The sequence below is a fragment of the Cnephaeus nilssonii genome (assembly GCF_951640355.1).
Source record: "Cnephaeus nilssonii genome assembly, chromosome: 23".
Classification (NCBI taxonomy): Eukaryota; Metazoa; Chordata; class Mammalia; order Chiroptera; family Vespertilionidae; genus Cnephaeus; species Cnephaeus nilssonii.
The window spans coordinates 11,743,148-11,768,048 of record NC_137094.1 but is presented as its reverse complement, the minus strand read 5'-3'; the positions used below and the strand labels follow the sequence as shown (position 1 = coordinate 11,768,048).

The 24,901-nt window shown below is 48.4% G+C and overlaps 1 protein-coding gene across 2 annotated transcripts; it reads left to right on the top strand.

Annotated features, from left to right (window-relative positions):
• Nucleotides 1–1,102: 1,102 nt before the first annotated feature.
• SLC30A10 (solute carrier family 30 member 10) lies at nt 1,103–23,146 on the top strand (the record flags this gene model as incomplete). 2 transcript variants are annotated; one of them, XM_079763364.1, is made up of 4 exons in its annotated part: nt 1,103–1,637; nt 18,842–18,919; nt 20,783–21,022; nt 22,576–23,146. In XM_079763364.1, the coding sequence occupies 4 exons, from the start codon at nt 1,187–1,189 to the stop codon at nt 23,073–23,075; spliced, it is 1,269 nt and encodes a 422-aa protein (XP_079619490.1). In that variant the 3' UTR covers nt 23,076–23,146. The 2 variants fall into 2 exon arrangements, with proteins under 2 accessions (XP_079619490.1, XP_079619489.1); XM_079763363.1 differs by lacking the exon at nt 1,103–1,637 and adding an exon at nt 17,261–17,840.
• Between the last annotated feature and the right edge of the window lie 1,755 nt (nt 23,147–24,901).

The following is a 24,901-nucleotide window of genomic DNA, read 5'->3' as shown; positions in this document are numbered from 1 at the left end:
GAAAACCCTCAGAACAATGTTTGATCAAATGTCTGGGCACCTGGTGGCCCAGTCAAATTGACACAAAATTAATCATCACAGGATTTAAATTCAGAAAACACTGGGAGTAGTCATTTCAGTCTCATTTCTTTAAAGGATTGACTGTAGGCAGGCTGCTCAGAACAATAGAGGCCGCTATTGTTTTAAATATTCAGGACCCAGCAAACCTTTGAGTGTGAGTGACAGGTGATAAGATTAAAAACAAAAAGATTTCCTTGTCTCAGTGAAGTCATTATAATTTGGCTTTCTTCCTGAAATGACTGGGGTCATGTCTATAGGTCCTCCAGTCTATAAAGTGTTTTATCTTCCCTGACCATGAGGAATTTTTAAAAAATATATATTTTACTGATTTTTTACAGAGAAGGGAGAGGGCTAGAGGGCTAGAAACATTGATGAGGGAGAAACATCGACCAGCTGCCTCCTGCACACCCCCTACTGGGGATGTGCCTGCAACCAAGGTACATGCCCTTGACTGGAATCGAACCTGGGACATTTCAGTCCGCAGGCCGATGCTCTATCCACTGAGCCAAACCAGTTTCGGCCATGAGGAGTTTTTTATTTTGGGGTCTTATTTGGGAGAATGTGTGGAACTAGGTGCTTGTGTATTCCCGATCAGCACCCAGGCAATAGAAAACTCCCCCTCGATTCATGTTTGGGTTTCACTTACGGTAACTGATCCAGAGTGTCCCCTGACCCAGGCAGTGGACAGCACTCAAAACTTTGCACACCAGGTAGACAGGATCTGATGGCCTTTGTCAACCGACTTGTCTCCCCAGTTACTGTGTGAGTGGAAGCTGGGAGGGCTGAAGCCACCGGTGAGCCACTGTGTGACTCGAAGACACAGAGGCTCCCGACTTCTGGGATGAAACACACAAACAAACAAATTCCTCCAGTCCCTATCCGTATCTGAAGCCGAGCCTTCCCTTTCCAGAGTCCCAGCTCACATGACATCTCCCGCTTAATTGCCCTTTAAACTGCTTTATGGCTTTATGGCAGCCTATAAAGGGTGATTTCTAAATCTGACAAGCTCGCTGAAAGGCTGAAGGGGAGAGTTTTCCAGGAGCTGTAATCTCAAGATCTGTAGCTGCTCCCTTCGGAGCGCAGCCTTCCCCGGAGAGGAAGAGGGAACGGCCCGCCAGCCGGAGCCATGGGCCGGTATTCCGGGAGGACCTTCCGCCTGGTCTTCATGTGCGTGGTGAGCATCCTCCTGTTCGTGATGGAGCTGGCGATCGCCCACATCGGCAACTCCCTGTCCTTGGCCTCGGACGCCTTCGCCGTCCTCTCCCACCTCCTGTCCATGGTCATAGGCCTGTTCGGCCTGCGGGCCAGCACCATCACGCGCCACAGGAAGAGCACCTTCGGCTTCCTGCGGGCCGACGTGGTGGGAGCCTTTGGCAACACCATCTTCGCCGTGGCGCTCATGTTCAGCATCCTGGTGGAGGCCATCAAGAGGTACATCAACCCCCAGAAGACGGAGGCGGCGCTGCTGGTCCTGGCTGCTGGCATTATCGGGCTGTTCTTCAACGTGCTCAACTATGTCATCCTGGACTGTTGCTACTGCTCAGCAGGTCGGCCCCCGGAGGAGGACCCGGCCACAGGTAAACGCAGCAGGTGGGCGGGCAGTTTCCTGGGGTTCCTGGTGGATGCATTCCTTTGGGGGGGGGCTCCTCCGATGGGGCCATGGAGGGGCCCCTTGTCCCCATGACTTTGCCAAAGAGTCGCCTCCAGGCTGAAGTTCCCTGTGAGCAGGCTGGCAGCAGGCTACTTCCATCATGAGGGTCTGCTTTCGCTTTTGGTGGGTGACAGGGACGGAAAAAGGGTCCAGGCAGGTAGAGAGAGAGAGGCGAGGCGCTCACCGCAGGCACAGAGGGAGCGATGAGAAAGAAGGTGGACGTGGCATTGAGAACAGTCTCCTTTAATGACTTACTTCTGTTTACCCAGATATGGCCCGGCTCTGTTTGGATTTAAAAAGAACGTTTTAGTGTCCCCATAAAGTATGTTTAGAAAGTACTGGACTCGATGGCCAGCTCAGGTAGAGAAAAGCGTGGAACCATTGGCTAGGATGGTACACTCAGGACTATGTTCAAGGAACGTTAAGTAACAAGGAAAGGCAAAAGGAGATGGCCTAGTAAACTTAGTTCTTTTCTGGATGGAACGATCTGTACGTGTTTCTAAATCTGTCCTGTTTGAGAAGGAGAACTGTGTACGTGGATCTTTGGGGGGCTTCAGTTCGGGTACCAAACTTACTGGATCGTCGGTCAAAAGGTGGGATTTTAAATCCTGTAAGAGCACAATAAACCTAAAACAATCCACAAGATAAACTATTAGCTAGAACCATGTGTTTCCTGCCATGAGAGGAGTTCTTTTGGAAAATACATAAAAGCTCTGGCAGAAGAGAAAACCCCAGTGCTTTGAAAAGGAGGCCTATGGCGTGAACAGACCAGGTTCAAGGCACGGCTCTACTGTAGGGCAGTGGTCCAGTGTTATTGCCAGCCTGGGTGCCCACCTGACCTGTGGGGGTCACAGGAGTAATGAGATTCCGAGGCGTTAGCTCTTAATAGGCACTTGGTAAAGAATAACGATTGTTTTTCAAAAAATCAAACAATGCAAGCCTTTGATTAGGTGAGAATCCAGTACTGTTGGGTTTTAATGGCTCATCTGGGTTTTAAGAAATTTCAGCGTTTTCCTTATTGGATGCTGGTCAGTTTTCTCTCACGAGCCGGGGCCTTAACTCGCCTGGGGAACCTGAGTCTACGTTTGCATTTTTTACTGTATTCCTCCTGTCTTTGCGGCTACTGTAAGTCATGTCGGCTGGGTCCAGTCCTTTTCCTATTTCTGTCTAAAATTTCCCACTGGTGGGATGCATGTTTTGAGAGCACCTATAGTATGTGTTAAGTATAAAAGGGAACAAACAAGAAACTAGAGTCTGTCTCTTTATTCAAACTAAGGAATCAATCAGGGCCTGTCTTTTTAAAAAGACAATTATTAGTTAATGTGAGACCTTGTGCCTTGTTTACATTAGTCATAGAAAGAATTACTACTTGAGGTTCCACATCATAAAATTCACATATTTCATATATATATACACTGAGTGGCCAGATTATTATGATCTCTGAATGCATAATAATCTGGCCACTCATGTATATCCTATATCCGTGGTCGGCAAACTGCGGCTCATGAGCCACATGCGGCTCTTTGGCCCCTTGAGTGTGGCTCTTCCACAAAATACCATGGCCTGGGCGAGTCTATTTTGAAGAAGTGTCGTTAGAAGAAGTTTAAGTTTAAAAAATTTGGCTCTCAAAAGAAATTTCAATCGTTGTACTGTGATATTTGGCCGACCACTGTTTGAGAGAGTTTGACTTTGCCGACCACTGTCCTGTATAATAAAAGGCTAATATGCAAATTGTCCCCTCAACCAGGAGTTCGACCAGCAGGCAGGCCGGCCAACAGCCCATGTCCCCTCCCCGTGGCCAGGCTGGCCAGACCCCACCCATGCACGAATTCATGCACCAGGCCTCTAATACACACACACACACACACACACACACGCGCACACACACACACACACACACACACACAAAGTGGCCAGGTTATTATGCGTTCAGAGATCATAATAATCTGGCCATTCAGTGTATATATATATTTGTTGCTAACTATAAATAAAGGTAAGAAAGCTCACATCAAACAAGTGCTCCTACAGACAATAGCAGTGTCACCATGACTAAACATTATGTTTTTAGTTCTAATTTGTCTTTACTCTCGACATATTTTTCTACACATAACAAAAACAATTTAGGCAAAGGGTTTGACTCTGGCCAACAGGAGAATTGGTAGACAACCATAGTTCTGTTTTTATAAACCTGATGCACAAAATTCATGCAAGAGTAGGCCTTGCTTACCTCCGGCCTCGGCTTCGTCCAGAAGGACATCTGGAAGGACGTCTGGTCTAATTAGCATATTAGCCTTTTATTATTATAGGGGATTATTGGATAGGTCTTAGTTCGGCTCTGTGTCCATGCTAACATAACAACAAGAGGCTGAAGACAAATATTCCACCCTGACTATATGGGTTTTTCTTGTCTTAGTTTCAAAGCTTCTGTCTTTTTTGGAAGTGTTTGATGCTATACAGTATTCTACTTTAAATAACTAATTGCGCCCTGCCGGTTTGGCTCAGTGGATGGCCTATGGACTGAAGGGTCCTGGGTTCGATTCCGGTCAAGGGCACATGCCTGGGTTGCGGGCTCGATCCCCAAGTAGGGGGTGTGCAGGAGGCAGCTGATCAGTGATTCTCATCATTGATGTTTCTATCTCTCTCACCCTCTCCCTTCCTCTCTGAAATCAATAAAAACATATTTAAAAAATAAAATACCTAAGTGCAATAAGAACTACACACATCTAGCTAGTGCTTTAAGGTTCATGTTCATTTTGGCAGCCTTTGGTATTGCTGAATTTTTCTATTAGGAATCTTAGAGTATTAAACCCCTCTGAGTAATTTTAGGATAGCTAGTTAGCTTCTTAGCATTTATTTATGTCTCAAGGTATTTATCACTTTTACCAAAACATACATTTTTAAAAATATTCTTTTAACCACCTAAAGAAGCTTACAGTAAAGAGTAAACATTTGGGTTAGATGGTCTCAAAAACTGACATTAACCCAATTTCAATTGTCTTCTATTCCAAGAAGAAATGTAATTAATCCATACATACTGATTTCTACTAGGAGGTTTCAAATACGAGGGAAAAATGATTGTTGGCTTCAAAAGACTTAACGTAAACATAGGATAAAGAACTTCTATATGTCTAGAATCCTGGCTTGAAGCATCGTGTGAAATGCCTCTCAACTAGAGAACTGTGGTACCTCCTGGTTTAGTGATCGGAGTCAGGTAATCATCATTTCTGTGAAACCTGTGGCCGGGGAGAGTTTGTGACTTAGCAAGCCTTCCGCCTTCCCTGCTTCTGTGGACCGTGTATTTGTCCTGCTTTGTCTATCTGGTGTAGGAGTTGATGACACCGGTTATCTTTCATGTTTGCGATCCTAGAAAAGTAAAAAAAGACTACCAACTTTAAGTTAAATATTAACAACACAGACTGTACACTGAGTGGCCAGATTATTATTTTGTGGCCAGATTATATATTTCACAGTATATATTAGAGGCCCGGTGCATGAATTCGTGCATGGGTGGGGTCCAGCCAGCCTGGCCACGGGGAGGGGACATGGGCGGTTAGCCGGCCTGCCTGCTGGTCGAACTCCTGGTCGAGGGGACAATTTGCATATTAGCCTTTTATTATATAGGATATACACTGAGTGGCCAGATTATTATGCGTTCAGAGATCATAATAATCTGGCCACTCAGTGTATATACAGTCGAGACTAAACATCCCTGGGACTCATGGAGTAAATTCATTGGAGAACCAGACAGACCAGCCAGACATTTTTAAAAACACCTGGGAGAGCCCAGCCGGTGGGGTTCAGTGGTTGAGGGTTGACGATTTGATTCCTGGTCAGCACGCATGCCTGGGTTGCGGGCTCGCTCCCCAGTAGGGGGTGTGCAGGAGGCAGCCCAACAATGATTCTCTCTCATCATTGATGTTTCCATCTCCCTCCCTCTCCCTTTCTGAAACCGATAAAAATATATTTTTTTAAAAAAGAGCCGAAACCGGTTTGGCTCAGTGGATAGAGCGTCGGCCTGCGGACTCAAGGGTCCTGGGTTCGATTCCGGTCAAGGGCATGTACCTTGGTTGCGGGCACATCCCCAGTTGGGGGTGAGCAAGAGGCAGCTGATCGATGTTTCTCTCTCATTGATGTTTCTAACTCTCTATCCCTCTCCCTTCCTCTCTGTAAAAAATCAATAAAATATATATATATATATATAAAAAGAACGCCTGGGAGAAAAGAATGTCTGGAAGATTTGCCTGCGATGAGAGGGCCTGGAGGTTTTGGACTAATATCCAGTCAGTGTGAGTTCACCCTTGACACACAAAAATGATGGCGAAGCAGGAGCTTGGGGCTAACGTGAAGGCAACATGAAAAAGGCAAACATTGCAAGCATGAAAGAAAAAACAAACAAAACAGATCTACAGTCCAACATGTGGGCGACTCTGTGTTATGTTTGGGGAAGGGAAGGCGGGGACCAGCATTCCTAGGATTCAGACCCTGGGAAAGAGGTGGCCCCACTCTTTTCTCTCCCTGGGCTGAGGGACTCAAGTTGCTTGGAGTCTGTGCTTTTCTCCTCCTTGTTTACTTTACTTGGATTTCCTGTCTTTTTATGTTTGTGTTTTATTTTGGATATTTTTCCAGGCTTGGGTTTTATTTAAAATGTCACGAGTAGCCAAAACCGGTTTGGCTCAGTGGATAGAGTGTCGGTCTGCGGACTGAAAGGTCCCAGGTTCGATTCCGGTCAAGGGCATGTACCTTGGTTGCGGGCACATCCCCAGAAGGAGGTGTGCAGGAGGCAGCTGATCGATGTTTCTAACTCTCTACCCCTCTCCCTTCCTCTCTGTAAAAAAATCAACAAAATATATTAAAAAATAAAATAAAATAAAATAAAATGTCACGAGTAGATCTCTCTGTGCCCTTGACTTGTACCTGAACAGACACCTCGCTGTGCCTTGGCCTTTATTTTAAAACAAAAGTACGTGTGCAGTTCCGTCGGGGATAGCTCAGGCTTCCCGTTTGTCGAATTTATAAATGACAGATTGACATCAGAAATACCTGCTTACTTTATTATTTACGTATGTATGTATGTATGTATGTATGTATGTATGTATTTTTACAAAATGCCTTTCCTCCGAGTTCATTTAAGTTACTTTTGTTTTGACTCCAAATCTTTTTATTTCTTATTAAGGTATTACATATGTGTCCTTATCCCCCACTGCCCCCCCACCCCACCCCCTCGCTCATGCCCTCACCCCCCTGGTGTCTGTGTCCATTGGTTAGGCTTATATGCATGCATACAAGTCCTTTGGTTGATCTCTCCCCCTTACCCCCACCTTCCCCTAGCTTCCCTCTGAGGTTTGACGGTCTGATCGATGCTTCTCTGTCTCTGGGTCTGTTTTTGTTCATCAGTTCATGTTGCTCATTATATCCCACAAATGAGTGAGATCGTGTGGTATTTGTCTTTCTCTGACTGGCTTATTTCGCTTAGCATCATGCTCTCCAGGCCCATCCATGCTGTTGCTTTCTCTCTCCGTGTCTGGTAAACACAGCACATCCTTTACCCGGGAGTGGCATTTACCATACTCCTGCCTGCTACAGAGTTTGAAAATTTCCATGATATTCTAGGCTCGAAATTAAAATATATATATATATATGATTTTATTGATATTGGAGGGAGAGAAACATCGATGTGAGAGAGAAACATTGACGGGCAGCCTCCTGCACGCCCCTTACTGGGAATCGAGCGAGCAACCGGGCCATGTGCCCTGACCGGGAATCAAGCCAGTGACCCTTCTGTGCCTGGGTCGATGCTCAATCCACTGAGCCACACCGGCCAGGGCAGGGCTCCAGGTCTGTTGGTGGCACGTTCCCTGAGCTGTTTAGGCCCGTGAGTCCTGCTCCCTAAGGAGGTTCCTGGTCTCTCTCCTCTTTGTCAGGGCCTGAGGGGCAGCCTCGGCAGGTTTCCCAGCTGAAGCTGCTGGGACTGTTGGACGCTTGTTGGGGGGCGCTTGTCGGGGGGCGCCTCTAGATGCTGTCTTTCCACAGCTGCGCGTCGTGGGCCTTGAGCAGTGCATCATCCTGCATCAACCTTCTATTTGGAACCTGGGGAGATGCGTCCAGTGTTTGCCCCCTGGGCGTCCGCCTCTCGGGAAGGCTCGGTGGCCTTGTTAGCGTTGAATGGGTTAACCCAGTTCCTAACGCTGTTTCCTTCCTTCTCCATCGCTCGCTCGGAGGGCTGAGGTTGCTGGTGGACTTTTCCCCTTTGCCTTTGCCATTGTTTTCTGGGTCAGACATTTGTTTGCCAGCGTGGATGCTGTTGTTGTGATCGCAGTGCGGGGAATGAAGTCAGTGTGTCCGGGGTCTGCCAGCAGCAGCTCTTGTCCAAACACATCTTGTCCATCTCACCTCTCCCAGCTGGACCGTCTCACTCGAAAGGCATCTCCAGCGAAAGCGAAGGTCGGGCCATCGGATGCTCTCCTCGACCACCCTCAGCGTGTCTCATTCTTCCTGCCCCTTCCTGGAGCCCGAACTCTGTTTATTGTCCTGTTCCCATGGGACATAGGCAACCCCCTCCACCCACAATAGTTGTTTGTTGTTGTTGTTTAATATTTTTATTGATTTCAGAGAGGAAGAGAGAGGGAGATAGAAACATCAATGATGAGAGAGAATCACTGATTGGGTGTCTCCTGCACGCCCCCTACTGGGGATCGAGCGAGCAACCCTGGCATATGCCCTTGTCCGGAATCGAACCTGGGACTCTTCAGTCTGCAGGCCAACACTCTATCCACTGAGCCAAACCAGCTAGGGCCACAATAGTTGTTTTTTAATTTTTATTTTTAATCCTGACTCGAGGATATTTTTCCATTGATTTTTAGAGAGAGCGGAAAGGAGGAGAAGAGACAGAGAGAAACATCGATGTGAGAGAGACACATGGATTGGTTGCCTCCCACATGCGCCCCAACCAGGGCTGGGGATCAAACCTGCTATCAGTATGTGCCCTTGACCGAAATCGAACCCGGGACCTTTCATTCCGCAGGCCAACGCTCTATCCCCTGAGCCAAACCAGCTAGGGCCACAATAGCTGTTGTGCTTTGAAGCGCCATGAGTAATACCTTAAACGTCCATGGTAACCTTTATATATATATATATATAAATATATAAATATATATATATATAAATATATATGTATATATGTGTGTGTGTATGTGTATGTATATATATATATGATTGATTTCAGAGAGGAAGGGAGAGAGAGAAATATCAGTGATGAGAGAGAATCATTGATTGACTTCCTCCTGTACGCCCCCTACTGGGGATTAAGCCCGCCACCCGGGCATGTGCCCTTGACCAGAATCAAACCTGGGCCCCTTCAGTCTGCAGGCTGATGCTCTATCCACTGAGCCGCACCAGCCAGGGCCTGGCTCTCATCTTTGAAACGTCTGCACAGTCTGCCCTCCAGCTGCAGTTCAGGTCACTTCCCAGACGGACACGCTCGCGGCTCCTCAAGGCCCCTAACATCTCGCCGCCTGGGCATCAGCCTCGCACCCAGGATCGCGTCGTCTTCCTTGGGGCCTGGGCCAACGGGGCTCCGCAGGTGCCGTCCCCAGGTCCGGCTCCTTGAGTCCTCCCTCCACGCGTAGTTCTGTGAGCCGAAGGGACAGAGGACCCGCGGTCCACACACCCAGCGTACAGTGGCCGGACAGACACGGGAGCTGCCGTAGTCCCCAGTGGCTTGTATTTTGGAGTATTCACAGCTTTAAGGGGGTGATTTTCATACTCCCTGGATCTGGCTTCCTGTGGGGGTGGTGGTGCATGAAGGGGGGGTGGGGGCGGGTGTCCATTCCGATCTCAGGCAGCTGCAACTTGCCTTCCTGTCTCGGGTAATGTGCCTGTATCCCAGCCCCTGATCTGATCTGATCTAATTCCTCTTTAAGAATATTTCCTGGGTTGCAGGTTTGATCGCCAGCCCCAGTTGGAGGGAGTGTGGGAGTGTGGTTGGCAACCACTCAATGTTTCTCCCCACATTGATGTTTCTCTCTCCCTCTCCCTCCCTCCCACTATCTCTAAAAACACAACGGAAAAAATTCCATAGGTGAGGATTAACAACAACAAAATAATATTTAGGTATGTGAACGTTTCCTTCCCTTCCCCTCTCTCCCTCCCTCCCTCTCTTCCTTTTTCCCTTCCTCCTTTTCTCCCTCCCTTCATTCCTTTCTGTCTTGCATCCGCCTCCCCTCAGGAAAGCTAACTCTTCCTCCAGCTCAATCTGTTGCTTCTGACTACAAACTACTCTCCCTCTCCTCATTTTCTTTGCACAGTTATGACCGAAGCATATAGTAAAACCCAGTCTTAAAAACTCGCACTCACGGAGGCCTGTTAAAACAGCCCTCTCTCTCTGTAACAACCCCCATTCTTCTGAAGGGAGCACAGAGGAATTGCTTGCTGTGATCTGCCAAGGTCAAAATACTGCCTGGCTCACCCTGAGATAGGTATACGGCTTAGGTGTTTCCCGAGGTAGAGATCAGACCCATGTAGCAGAAAAGGTATTCAAAGATATAATAGATGAATTTATTCTGAACTAAAGGTAGGTAAAAAATCTGCCAATCAAAAGGGAAAACAGATGTGGAGCGGTCGATGCATACATTCTGGAAGTTTCTGGGGCCTTAAAACCCACAGCTTGTGGCCTGGTCGTACCGGAAGCCTCAATCTCCCTGTGTTACTTTGGCCTCTAGCTTCTCACCTTTATCTTCTCAAGGTTCCTGCCAACTCACCAGTGTGTTAGGGCTTTGGGGACTCATAAATAACACAGGGTGGGGCAGAAGTGGGTCGACAGTAGTTTGTATGGAAAATAATGCAAAAATTAATAAAGAATAATAATACAAGAATAAACTCCGGGTTTCGCAGGCTCACAACTGCAAACCTCCTTTGCTCCACCCTGAACTCTTTTCTTACCCTCTGGCGTTTGGAAGCCGTGGATAGGTAAGATCTAGATGCCTGCTGAACATAAAGTGTCAGCTTTATGACAGATACTGAAGGCTGTGGCTTAGAGCTTTTTTTTTAATGCTCTTTTAAAATATATATATTTTAATCTATTTCAGAGAGGGAGAGAGAGATAGAAACATCAGTGATGAGAGAGATTCATGGATTGGCTGCCTCCTGCATGCCTCCCACTGGGGATCAAGCCCACAACCCAGGCATGTGCCCTGACTGGGAATCGAACCATGACCTCCTGGTGCATAGGTCGACGCTCAACCACTGGACCATGCCGGCCGGGCAGCAAAGAATTTTTCAATAGTCCATCCCAGAATTAAATTCACCCAGTCCCAGGCTTCCCTGCACAGGGTCCAGCTGCCCCATCTGGTTGCCCTCATGTACACACAGACCAGGAGTTCAGGTGTCTGTGGGAAGCATATCTGGGAAAAAAGAAAGCCTAGAGCAGTGGTCGGCAAACTCATTAGTCAGCAGAGCCAAATATCAACAGTACGATGATTGAAATTTCTTTGGAGAGCCACATTTTTTAAACTTAAACTTCTTCTAACGCCACTTCTTCAACATAGACTCGCCCAGGCCGTGGTATTTTATGGAAGAGCCACACTCAAGGGGCCAAAGAGCCGCATGTGGCTCGGGAGCCGCAGTTTGCCGACCACGGGCCTAGAAGAATTGCGCTCCTCTCTCTCTCTCCCGGGCTCACTGACCTGAGCAGTTACCCTGCCTCTCCTTTGTCGGGGAAGTGACAGCAAGAGGCCAGGCAGGTTGCTCCTGTAGAGGTGCCCGAGGAGAAATAATTGGGAGCTTGCGGAGCGGAGTGGAGGGTCTCTTTCACATACGCACAAAACTGACCTGGGTCCAAGCCTGTTTGGCTCAGGGGATGGAGCCTTGGCCTTTGGACTGAAAGGTTCCGAGTTTGATTCCGGTCAAGGGCGCAAGCCTGGATTGTGGGCTCAGTCCCCAGTAGGGGGCGTGCAGGAGGCAGCCGATCCATGATTCTCTCTCATCATTGATGTTTCTCCCTCTCCATTCCTCTCTGAAATCAATAAAAATATATTTTTTAAAAACTTGTGTGATACTGATGTTATAAGCCTAGTGGAAATGGAATTTGCATACATTTTTTACATGAAAGGGAAAGATAAAATTGTCTTTATTTGCAGATGATATGATTATTTAGCTTAAAAATACCAGGAAATCTATGAAACAACAATAAAAAGTGTATTTAGCACCCTAGCCAGTTTTGCTCAGTGGATGGAGTGTCAGCCTGTGGACTGAAGGGTCCTGGGTTGGATTACAGTCAAGGGCACATGCCAGGGTTGTGGGCTTGATCCCCTGTAGGGGGGTGGGGGGCGTGTAGGAAGCAGCCAATCAATGAATCTCTCTCATCATTGATGTTTCTGTTTCTCACTTTCCCTTCCTCTCTGAAATCAATAAAAATATATTTATTTATTTATTTATTTAAAATATATTTTATTGATTTTTTACAGAGAGGAAGGGAAAGGGATAGAGAGTTAGAAACATCCATGAGAGAGAAACATCGATCAGCTGCCTCCTGCACACCCCCGACTGGGGATGTGCCCGCAACCAAGGTACATGCCCTTGACCGGAATCGAACCAGGGCCAACGCTCTATCCATTGAGCCAAACCGGTTTTGGCAAAATATATTTATTTTAAAAAGTGAATTTAGCAAAGTCAGAAGGTTAATATTAAAAATCAATTAGAATCTTATACATTAGCAACAAGTAACTGGAAAATAAAGTGAAACTAACAATTGCATGCATGTTTGTGCAATGTTTATGTGGTAATTTGACCCACTATACATACCCATACTCTTAGACTTAGTATTTCTAGGAATTTGTACTCCAAAAGGTGAAATGATATATGCACAAGGATACACATATACCATGGATTCTTTACTACATAATCACAATAATGACCACAATGATGAAAAAATACAAGTGGATTAAAATGAAAATGAAATATCCACCCGTGGACATGAGGGCTGCTTAAATAAACTATAAATCTCTACTACCACATGGCAAAAGCAGGAGAAAAGAATGAGGCAATCCTGTGAGGACCTCCCTGCCAGGGTTTCATAATAACAGTGCCTTTTATCTGTCTATCTGTTTGTTTGTTTTTGTTATTCCTCACCTGAGGATATTTTTCCATTGATTTTTAGGGATAGTGGAAAAGAGAGGGAAAGACAGAGAGAAACATCAATGGGAGAGAAATACATCGATTGGTTGCCTCCTGCACGAGCCCTGAACAGGGGCGGGGCTGGGGAAGAGCCTGCAACCAAGGTATGTGCCCTTGACTGGAGTCAAACCTGGGACCCTCTGGTCCACAGGCCAGCGCTCTATCCACTGAGCCAAACCAGCTAGGGTGCTCCTGACTTTAAGAATGGCCCACAGCCCTAGCCGGTTTGGCTCAGTGGATAAAGCGTCAGCCTGCAGACTGAAGGGTTAAGGGCACATGCCCAGGTTGCGGGCTCGATCCCCAGTAGGGGGGGGCGTGCAGGAGGCAGCCGATCCATGATTCTCTCTCATCATTGATGCTTCTGTCTCTCTCCCTCTCCCTTCCTCTCTGAAATCAATAAAAACATATTAACAACAGAAGAAGTCAGCAGCTAGGCCCTGGGCTGGGCATGGAAGACACAGCTCCCTCCTGTGGTCCCCCCCGCCCCGCCAACCCCCCCCCCCCCCCACTGGCTTTCTAGTTCCCTCAAGGCCCTCCTGGGTCCATGACATCGTTCCTGTTATCTGCCCAGATACCTTTCTGCTGACCTCAGGCTTTTCTTTCAGTTGAAGTGCCATCAGCAGGGGATGCTCAGCCTCACAGGCACGCCATGCCCCTAAGGCTTCCTCTCTCCTTTGACTGTCCTGCTAGCTGTCCTGTGGCATGTGTCCTGCTAGCTGTCCTGCTGCATGTGTGGGAGGTTTCTTAGTCGGAGGCCAGTGAGAAGCAGAAAGGGGGAAGTGGGCGGTGCCTGGTTCACCTCTTCCTGTATGAGATTAGTGTGTCACCTGTGACTCCACGGTAATTCTCTGACACATGTGCTGTCATAACACTACCACGCTAATGATAATGCGGGGACCTCTGGACCTCTACCCTTCCTTTCTCCAGCCCAGTCTTTCTCCTCAGCCTGCACCTTCGTTTTCTTCCTGTCAGCTTTTTTTTTTTTTTTTAAATAAGCAGCTAGCATGTATTGAGTGCCTCTTATGTGCCAGTTGCTGTTATAATCACTTTACCACTATTAACCCAATTAATCCTATTACTTATTCTCTCTCTGTCCTTTTTTTTTTTTGCAGTGAAGACTAAAACTTTTTAAAAATATATATTTTATTGCTTTTTTACAGAGAGGAAGGGAGAGGGATAGAGAGTTAGAAACACCAATGGGAGAGAAACATCGATCAGCTGCCTCCTGCATACCTCCTACTGGGCATGTGCCCGCAACCAAGGTACATGCCCTTGACCGGAATCGAACCTGGGACCTTTCAGTCCGCAGGCTGATGCTCTATCTATCCACTGAACCAAACCGGTTAGGGCAAGACTAAAACTTTATAGCTCAATTGGGATACAGCACAGCTGTGAGGTGGCACGAGGTGGGGTGGGAGGGCCAGGCCCCTCTGGGGCTCTGCTCCTGGCCGGCCTGCTTTGCATTGTGCAGGTAAGCTCTGAGCTGTGCCAGTCTGCTCTGGTCTGCTCCAAGGAGACATCTCCAGCCAGTGTTTCAGCTCAGCAAGGGAGAGCCAGTCTTCACTCCTGGGTGGAAAGAGGAAGTGTACTCCCAGAGTGGGAGCGTGGAGCTGGCTTTTATGGACAGAAGTCCATGCTCCTGGTCCCTGATTGGTCAGTCACCATGCAAATGAGGACTCCAAATTCTTGCAGTTTGATTGGTCCAAAAGGCAATGTCCTGATTGGTCAGATTAGAGCTGCTCTGATTGGTTGAAGCTGTGGAAATCAGATGGGATGGGGAAAGCCTCAGGCCTATTGGTTGAAGTAGGATTTCCAGAACTTTTTCATAAGGGGCTGGCTCAGATCCAGAAACACAGTGCAGGCCGTTCAGTGCAGGCTTCTCCTTGAAGTGCAGTTTGCATGAGAGGCCTCTACCTAGAATGGCTGGTGGGCTCTGTTATTGGGGGTGGGGGGAGGGGGAGAGGGTGTTTGTTTTTGACTTTGAGCCCAGTTAGCCAGCAGGAGCCCTTTTTAGTAGGTGTCTTCTTTGTCAGGGTTCACACTCTCTTATTTTGTTCAATGTCTTTCTCACCCTCTTTAGAGTGTAAGATCCATGAGGGCAGGGTTTTTGTCTGTTTGGTTCATTACAATAACCTCTGCTCCTAGATATTTACTCCCTTTTAATAGCAGTGAAAACTGGCTCAGATACTTCAGAGTCTTATACCAGGCTACACAGCTCCAAAATGTTCATCTTTTTCTTTTAAACTATTGATCATTTTAGTACTGATTTTTAGAGAATGCTCTACATAACCAGTTTCCTCAAGGTCTCCTGCAGGGTTATTTTTTTGGAGGTGGGGCGGGGGGATGCTTAACAGGCACCCTGATTGGACGCTTACCTGGTAAAAGGTGAGGCCCTCAGATCAAGGCTGGTTTAGCACAGAGAGCATTAAAAAACAAGATGCGCCCTAGCTGGTTTGGCTCGGTGGCTAGAGCGTTGGCCTGCGGACTGAAGGGTCCCAGGTTCGATTCCTGTCAAGGGCACATGCCCGGGTTGTGAGCTCGATCTCCAGCTGGGAGCGTGCAGGAGGCAGCCGATCCATGATTCTCTCTCATCATTGATGTTTCTATCTCTCTATCTCTCCCTTCCTCTCTGAAATCAATACAAATATATTTAAAAAAAAAACCACCCAAACAAACAAAAACAAGACTGTGCTTTCCAAGGCTGAGGCAGTGAGAGGGGCTAGAATTAGAATGTTCTGCTAATGCATTAGTTCTGTGCTTTCTTCATTTCCAAGCCAAAACGCAGTGTGTTTTTGCAGGAATGGTTCAAGCTCAGGGGCTGGGGATCGGGGAGAGGGAACAGAAATCGCCAGACTTCACCTTCAAATCCTTTCTGGAACGAGACAAGTTGATACAAACCAACAAAGCCAACCACAAGGGCTCCCCCACCCCACGCCCTAAACTGCCAGAGCAAGCAGCCTTTTGTCTGCCGGGTTCACTGCCGCAGTCTCTCCGAAGGTCCCTTTCCCGGCCTCCCGCAGTCCTGGGGCGGGACGGTCCTCTTTAGGATAACTTTTACTTGGAACAGATCCTTTCGTCAACACCAAAGACTCTGTTTGGAATAAACCTTCCTGGAGGGCAGTCGATTGACCTGTGAGCGGTCAGGCCGTGCTGTGAGGGACACGTGGGGTGAGCGGAACCTTCCCTCCAGCGGAGAATGGCAGGAGCACACAGCCAGCCCGGCCCTGGCTTCTCTGGTGGCCCAGGGCCCTGAGCCTCCCACGGAGATCTGGGGTTCAGGGTGCTGGGTGGCAGAGCCACGCTTACAAAAGTGACGGGTGCTGTCCCCCTGGGCTTAGTTCACCTGGGAGAGGTGGCCTCGTGAATGAAGATCCTAAAGAGGGGTGAGGCCTTAGCGGGTTTGGCTCAGTGAATAGAGCGATGGCCTGGGGACTGAAGGGTCCCGGGTTTGATTCCCGTCAAGGGCACATGCCTGGGTTGTGGGCTTGATCCCCAGTAGGGGGTGTGCAGGAGGCAGCCGACCCATGATTCTCTCTCATCATGGATGTCTCAATCTCTCCCTCCCTCTCCCTTCCTCTCTGAAATCTATATATATCTATCTATATCTATATCTATAAAAAAGAGGGGTGAGGGGTTGGGGGAGTGGCTGTGCCAAGAGGGGGTGACAGAAATGGTAATGTGCCCTCTAGGAGGGCTGTGAGCAAGCAGAGGATAAAATAGTTATACCACGGGTGGGCGTGGGGTGGGAGCGGTGAGTGAGGGATCAGATCAAACCTCACCAAACAGGAAGCGCCCTGGAGGGCAGGGCTGGCCAGCTGGGTGCCCTGGCCTTCCCCGGTTAATGAGGAGTCCAGTGCCAGCGGCTGGTGTCTGGGCACGTAGGCCGAGGCGGCCCCGTGTCCAGGACAGCGATCACACCCAGCAGCCCTGGTGGCCCTTATCGCTGAGGGTCAACAGTCAGGCTTCTTCGGTGCTGGAAGGGCCTGGAGAAGCCAGTAGGTGCTTGGGTGCATCCTACCGGCTTGGGGGCCAGGACTGGGGGTCTGGGGGACGTGACATCCAGACACACACACACACACACCCCTCTTCTCTGCAGCTCCCTGCTGTGCCCAGCTCTGTCCCAGAGGGACAGACATCGGCCCGTGGCAGCCCGCCAAGGCACGGGAGGGAGGGGGAGAGGCCACCGCCGCGGCGGCGTGCGGTCTCTGTAGATACGGCCGCCGCCCGGCCCCCTCCTTTAGACTCTGGCCGCGGGGACCCGGCGCGCCGCTCCGCCTTATAAAGAGCCGGGGCCGCAGGGCAGGGCGGCGGGAACCCGAGGCGGTGCGGGCTCCGCGGGGGCCGGGCGGGCGCCGTGCGCGCTGCGGGCGGGGACGCACCATGGGCCGCTACTCGGGCAAGACGTGCCGCCTGCTGTCCATGCTGGCGCTCACCGTGGTGTTCTTCGTGGCCGAGCTGGTGTCGGGCTACCTGGGCAACTCGATCGCGCTCATCTCCGACTCGTTCAACATGCTGTCGGACCTGATCTCGCTGTGCGTGGGGCTGGGCACCGGCTACCTGGCGCGGCGCGCGCGGCGGGGGCCCCGCGCCACCTTCGGCTACGCGCGCGCCGAGGCGGTGGGCGCGCTCAGCAACGCGGTCTTCCTCACCGCGCTCTGCTTCACCATCTTCGTGGAGGCGGCGCTGCGCCTGGCGCGGCCCGAGCGCATCGACGACCCGGCGCTGGTGCTCATCGTGGGCGCCCTGGGGCTGGCGGTCAACGTGGTGGGGCTGCTGGTCTTCCAGGACTGCGGCGCCTGGTTCGCCTGCTGCCGCCGCCGCCGCCGCCGCCGCGGCCCCCCGCCGCCGCCGCCCGGGGCCCCGGGAGCCGTCCGCGCAGCCCCCAGCCCGGACTCTGGCGCCATCCTGCGCGTGGGGAAGACCGCGGAGAAGGGGGCGACGGTGTTCGCCAACGTAGCAGGTGCCTTTCGGGTGCATCCTCTGGCGTGCCCTCCCCATCGCCCCCATCACGCGGTCCCCTCCTTCTCTCCCCCCCCACCCCCCACCTTCTTTCCCTTCCTCTCGGCTTAAAAAGAAATGCATTTCCTCTGCAGTCCCGCTCCAGCCCTCTAATGCTAAGCCAACATTTCCCCCACGATTTCTTTTCTTCTTTTTTTTTTTTTAAATATTTTATTGATTTTTTTACAGAGAGGAAGGGAGAGGGATAGAGAGTTAGGAACATCGATGAGAGAGAAACATCCATCAGCTGCCTCTTGCACACCCTCTACTGGGGATGTGCCCGCAACCAAGGTACATGCCCTTGACTGGAATCGAACCTGGGACCCCTCAGTCCGCAGGCCCACGCTCTATCCACTGAGCCAAACCGGTTTCGGCACCCCCACGATTTCTTGTCATGCCCACGACTTCTGTTTTTCTCCTGGATCCGTGGGTCCGCTTTGCGTGTATTCCCTCCCCACCCCCTGTCCTTTCTGGACAGTATTGATTGTCTTGGAAATTAGTATTTATTGGGCAACAGATATCACGCCCCACCCCTCCCCCCTTCTTCAGATGCGAGCTGCACTTTTTTCTCTCTCCCCCTTTTGCCCCCATCCTTCCGTTCCCGTTCCCCGTGGGGGTGATGGGTTTTGGGGTAGAGATGGGTTTCCCCACTTGCCTCTCTGTGTCACAGTTGTTTAAAAGTGTGAATGAGTCCAAAGGTGGATCCCAAGGCTGATGTCCAGGCCTGCAGGGCCTGTTCCTGGCTCTGAGCCTCTGTGTGTGTGTGTGTGTGCGCGCGCGCGCGTGTGCGTGTGTGTGTGTGTGTGTGTGTGTGTGTGTGTACAGGTATGTGTGTGGTGTGTGTGTGTGTGGGGTCAGATAAGCTAGGAGGAATTTGAAATAACAAGCCTCTTTTTTTGAGACCACTGGTTCTTTTTGTTTGTAGAACTTATACACAACACAAGGTTTCTTCTTTGAATGCAGGTGATTCCCTGAACATCCAGCATGAGCCGGAGGAGACGATGAGAAAGGAGAAGAAGTCGGAAGCCCTGAATATCAGAGGTGGGGTTGACCTTGGGCGGATTTCAGCGCTACACCTGGTCTGCGCTGGTCTCTTCACTTTCCGTCCGCCTCTGAGCCAGTTAGAAAGTGGGCAGGCTCCGTGCGTAGACTATGACCCCTGCTCTTGCCTCACCACCACATCGATTGGGAGGGAGACACTCATTGCTAACCATTGACCCTTGCTCATTGAGACCCGCCCCAGCGCTGCCTGCTCAAGAGCTTCCCGGATGGGTGACACGCTCCCGTTTCTCGTGATTTTGCCCACCTGTGGGCATTGCTAACCGGAAATGCAGCCCATTATCACTGAATGTCATTTTGATAAGGTGGGAAGTAGGTAGGTGGGCAGAGCTATACAAGGTGGCATTGCTGAAGGACCCTCATGGCCTCCCTCCGTTATTTCTGCCCAAAACCTGCTTCTGTGATGGGTCTGTTGACTCCCTTGAATCGCCACGTCCAGGTCCAAAGTGGGCGGTTCTGGGGAGACCCGTGGAAGGCACATCCCTAGCATTCCTCCTACCAAGAGCTCAAGGTCACAGCGCTGGGCCAAGGTCAGCCCTGGAGGTTCAGAGGTGAATTTCTCACCAACTTTTCAGACAATGACTGCTTTGCTTTGGGTCAATGCCCAACCTTGATTTTGAGAATTTCAAAAGGCTACCTTTTACTTTCAGGTGATTTGGGGAAGACGAGGGCTTAGATGGAAATAATATAAAGAAAAATTAATAATCCAGGAAATGTCTGTATTTTTGAGAGTCTCACACCTGTTTTACAAAGTGATACCCAGGAGGGATCTATAGGGAAGATCAGAAAATAACAACATGTGAGCTCCTAAAAACTCCAAATGAATTAGTTTTAGAAATTTAACTACAACAGAGGAATTTTTTTATATTTAATTATTTAATTTTTATTTTTATTTAAAAAATATATATTTTATTGATTTTTTACAGAGAGGAAAGAAGAAGGATAGAGAGTTAGAAACATCAATGAGAGAGAAACATCGATTCAGCTGCCTCCTGCACACTCCCTACTGGGGATGTGCCCACAACCAAGGTACATGTCCTTGACCAGAAATCGAACCTGGGACCCTTCAGTCCGCAGGCTGACAGTCTATCCCCTGAGCCAAACTGGTTAGGGCTAGTTTTTATATGATTATGAAATTAGCTAAGGGTAAGTTCTTAGAGTAGAACAGGATATATAGACATTTCTAAATAATGAATTAACATTTTTAAGCTCTGTAGTCTTACACCCATAGAGTCAGCCAATGATGATGAAGGCTTTAAGTTTATTCAATAGTTTTGGGGTTTGAAATGACATATGACTTAGTGACATGATTTTGTTCTGGACAATAGATAATCTGCTCTTCTCAGGAGTTGGCAAAGTTTCTTTTAAGATCTTGAGTCCATCACCCACTATTTTTATTATTTTTTAATTTTTAAAAATGTTACAGTTTACATTCAATATTATTTTGTATTAGTTTCAGGTGTACAGCAGTGTGGTTAGGCAATCGTATACTTTACAACAACAAGAGACTTTTTAAAGAGCTTGGTGGCGAGTCTTTTTGGAAAGAGAATCTGTAATTAAAAAAAAATCACTATCCTTTTATTTATCTTTCTTGTTTTAGGTTCAGTTTAAAAGCAGATACTGTAGGTTTTTAATTTTGAGTTCGCCATCACATCGCTTTAAGTCTCTGAAATCAATAAATATATATATATATATATTTTTAAAATTGAGTCCATCCTGCCGTTCCTGCCCAAAAGAAAACAAATAGCAACAGATCTTCACAGACTTGGGACCCCGCTCGCACGGAGCGTCCCGTGGCCCCTGAACTTGGACGTGCGCATTAGGGATCTTGCTTTCTTCCGGCAGGTGTGCTTTTGCACGTGATGGGCGACGCCCTGGGGTCAGTGGTGGTGGTGGTCACGGCCACCATCTTCTATGTGCTGCCCCTGGACCCGGAGGCCCCCTGCAACTGGCAATGCTACATTGACCCCAGCCTGACCATCGTCATGGTGATCATCATTTTGTCGTCTGCCTTCCCACTCATCAAGGAGACCGCCATCATTCTGTTGCAGATGGTCCCCAAAGGGGTCAACGTGGAAGAGCTGAGTAAGTCGGACGGGTCTGATCTAGAACCACTGTCCACTTCCGGTTCTTCAGGCCAAAGGGCCTGCGTTATTTCAGAGCAGTGTTTGCTGCCGTATCCTCAATTTTTCCTTTCAGCGGTGGAGGCATCCCTCGTCCTTTGGAGCTTAGTGAGATGAATCACAGCTCCAGGAACCAAAGGTCCTTTGCAGCCTATGATTCTATGACTTACCTGCACATTTTTAAAACATATATTTTGGCCTTAACCAGTTTGGCTCAGTGGATAGAGCGTCGGCCTGCGGACTGAAGGGTCCCAGGTTCGATTCCGGTCAAGGGCATGTACCTGGGTTGCAGGCACATCTCCAGTGGGGGGTGTGCAGGAGGCAGCTGATGGATGTTTCTCTCTCATCGATGTTTCTAACTCTCTATCCCTCTCCCTTCCTCTCTGTAAACAATCAATAAAATATATAGATTTTAGAGAGAAAGGGAGAGGGAGAGGGAGCTAAAACATCAATGATGAGAAAGAATCATTGATCCGCTGCCTCCTGCAGGACCGGGGATCGAGCCCACAACCTGGGCATGTGCCCTGACCAGGGAATCGAACCGTGACCTCGCTGCTCAACCACTGAGCCACACCAGCTGGGCTCGCCTGCACATTTTTTGAATATGTAGTGCTCAGGCAATACCTGTTCCTGGGCTACTTACCTGGGCTACTTACCTTCATGTCAAGGATTTATTTTCATCCAAATAAGGTGAACTCCATTTTTATTCTCCCCATTCTGAAACCATGAATCTCTTGTGTTCTAGATCCTGCTTTCAGGTTGATTAAAAAAAAATTTTTTTTTTTAATTGATTTTTAGAGAGAGAGGAGGGATGAAGGAGAGAGAGAGAGAGAGAGCGAGAAACATCGATGTGAAAGAGAAACATCGCTCAGCTGCCTCCTGCACGCCCCCTACTGGGGATCGATGCTGGCAACCCAGGCATGTGCCCTGACCTGGAAGCAAACTGGCAACCTTTTGGTGCATGGCACGACACCGTCACCTGAGCCACACTGGCCAGGGCACCCCGGGAATTTTTTTCTTGTTCTTAAACTTACTTTCTTGAATTGCCTTTTATGGCCTAAAAATGTTTGGTAGAGGAATTCCAAGAGGAGAAAGATGATGGGGCAATGTACGTGTATAGCTGAGTAGGTAAGGCTATTTTTCTTCCTGTTAATATTATTATTTTTTAATATATATTTTATTGATTTTTCACAGAGAGGAAGGGAGAGGGATAGAGAGTTAGAAACATCAATGAGAGAGAAACATCCATCAGCTGCCTCCTGCACACCCCCTACTGGGGATGTGCCCGCAACCAAGGTACATGCCCTTGACCGGAATGGAACCTGGGACCCTTCAGTCCGCAGGCCGACGCTCTATCCACTGAGCCAAACCGGTTTCAGCGCTTCCTATTATTTTTAGTAAATACATCATTTTGGTGAGAATGCTTAAAGGGACCACACCCCCTCGCCCCTGAAGTAGCTCCATGTTTTGGTTCTAGCTCTCACCTGGGCTGTCGCTTGCTCTTCCCTGTCCTAGTGAGTAAGCTGGCAGCCGTGCCGGACATCAGCAGTGTCCATGAAGTGCATATCTGGGAACTTATAAGTGGGAAGATCATTGCCACCCTGCACGTCAAGTACCAGAAGGACAGGGGGTATCAGGACGCCAGTCGGAAAATTCGAGAGATCTTCCACAGGGCGGGGATCCACAACGTGACCATCCAGTGTGAGGGCGTGGACTCGCCGGAGCCCCTGGAGCAGCACGACACGCTGTCCCTCTGCAGCTCCCCCTGCATCGCCAAGAGCTGTGCCAAGCACCTGTGCTGTCCGCCCCGGGCCCTGCCCCTGGCCCACGTCAATGGCTGTGCCGAGCACAACGGCTGTCCCCCTCTAGACGTGCACCACAGCCACGGCCTCGGGAGACCAGAACTCTCGGAGGTGGCGATCGAAGTATCTCCGGGTGGCCGTGTGAGTGACCACGGACGAGCTTTCACCAGAACTCAGGAGGACCAGCGTCATGCCAACAGCACGCATTTTTAACCCGCGGAAGCAGACTTGATGGGCGAGGCACGTGGGACCTGCAGCTTGGCTTGTGGGAACCGCCCTGTGGGTTGCAGGCACTGACCAAACCCACGGTGGCCACTCTGTGGTCAGTGAGGGGTTGGCTGTATGGGATGCTCGTTGACCGTGTCTGTTCGTTTTTACGTGACTCAGAAGGTAACCATTACGTGGTCCTGGAGGTCTCAGGCTGCTCTTCAAGGGTTTGCGTTCGCTCATTGATTTTCTGGAGCAGCCCGCACTGGGGTGTGTAGCAGGCTGGGACTCAAAGTCGTTCTTGTTTCACACCGATTAGAGCTTCCAGCTGACTCTCAGGTGAGCTCATTGCCAAGTATATCGCACAAACTCAAGAGCCATAATGGCTGTTTTGGTGTTTTTTTTTCCATTCCACTGGAAGATTATAAAAGAGGAAGAATAGTCTTGTCACGGCAGCAATTTTTTCTTTGCATTGTTTTTGAATAAATGTAAAATGGATACCTATTAAGGTAGAGACCACTCTCAGCATGAGAAAAAGTGGAGATTATGGGGGCCAGGGGAGAGAGCAGGAAGAAAATGCTATTGGGCATTTCGTTTTGTGAGGTGGAAAGAAAATGAATATTTCTGCTGTGAACTGGGCGTTTCCAATGTTTAAATATATAAAATATTTTCCTTTTTTCACTTGGAAATATAGGAATATTTCTACTTAAGTATGACACAAGTGCTTTCATACTGTCTTTGAGATTCAGTCCATTGGGACTGCTTTCATTTATTTGCTTAATAATGACTTACTTATTTGTCCAAATTTCCTTTGAGTCTTTTTTTCTTTTTAATACGATCACTTTAATCTATGAGGCATTTACCAGGAGAAAAATGAGCATTTCTGGGTAGAAGAATATATAATATTCTGTACTCATTCCTGCACCCGAATTAAGCTAGGTTGATTTTTCTTTAATTAGACGTATTTAAAAGTATTTATTACAATTGCCAACTGATAACTTGATGGAAAAGTATATGGAAATGAGAAGGAATTTCATTGCTGACTTTACCAAATGTGTTTTGAGGAGCTTAACCTTTTATGTGCCTGACCCGTGTTACCATGTTCAAATACATTTATTAGACTCTGATTCGGATCCATGACCATAACCGACCTGTGTTAGTATTGGAGAAGCATCTGCTGTGCATTTAACACATAGTTCAGGCAGAATACTTTCATCAGAGCAGGCTCAAAATAGGTTGGAGAAAATGGGAGGTACCTCACAAGAGAACTAGAATCTTCTTTGATGGGTTGCAAAGTTGACTGAAAATGATCCCCTCTGAGGCCCTAAGCATTGAGTCCTGCAGAGTATTCATCAGAAATGCTGGGCTGGTAACAGAAAAAGCACTCACATTTCCCAGCACAAATATCACTAAAATAATAATAATAATAATAATAATAATAATAATAAATTCTAAGGCTAAAATACGTAAGCATCTATCCTCAGTAGCATAAGAATAGTTTTATTCCTTGAAAATCTATTATCTGAGTTTAAATTGGCCATGAGTTAGGTAAATTAGAAAAATGCCTAAATATGTTTTATCTCTAGGAGTTGATTGGACTGGGCTATATAATGCTTATTGCTAAAAAAAAAAAAGTGTGTGTGGGGGGAATATATGACATCCTTTTATTTTTAATATTAAAAGTGTGGCAGGGACTCACACAAAACAGGGGCTTTTGAAACTCCCCATGGTGATGCGTGGACCCAGTTCTCCTGGATAAATGTTATTTGAAAGGCCCGTCTGGAGCCAGAGAAGAAATTTGTCTCTTCCTCCTCCCAAACTTGAAGGTTTGA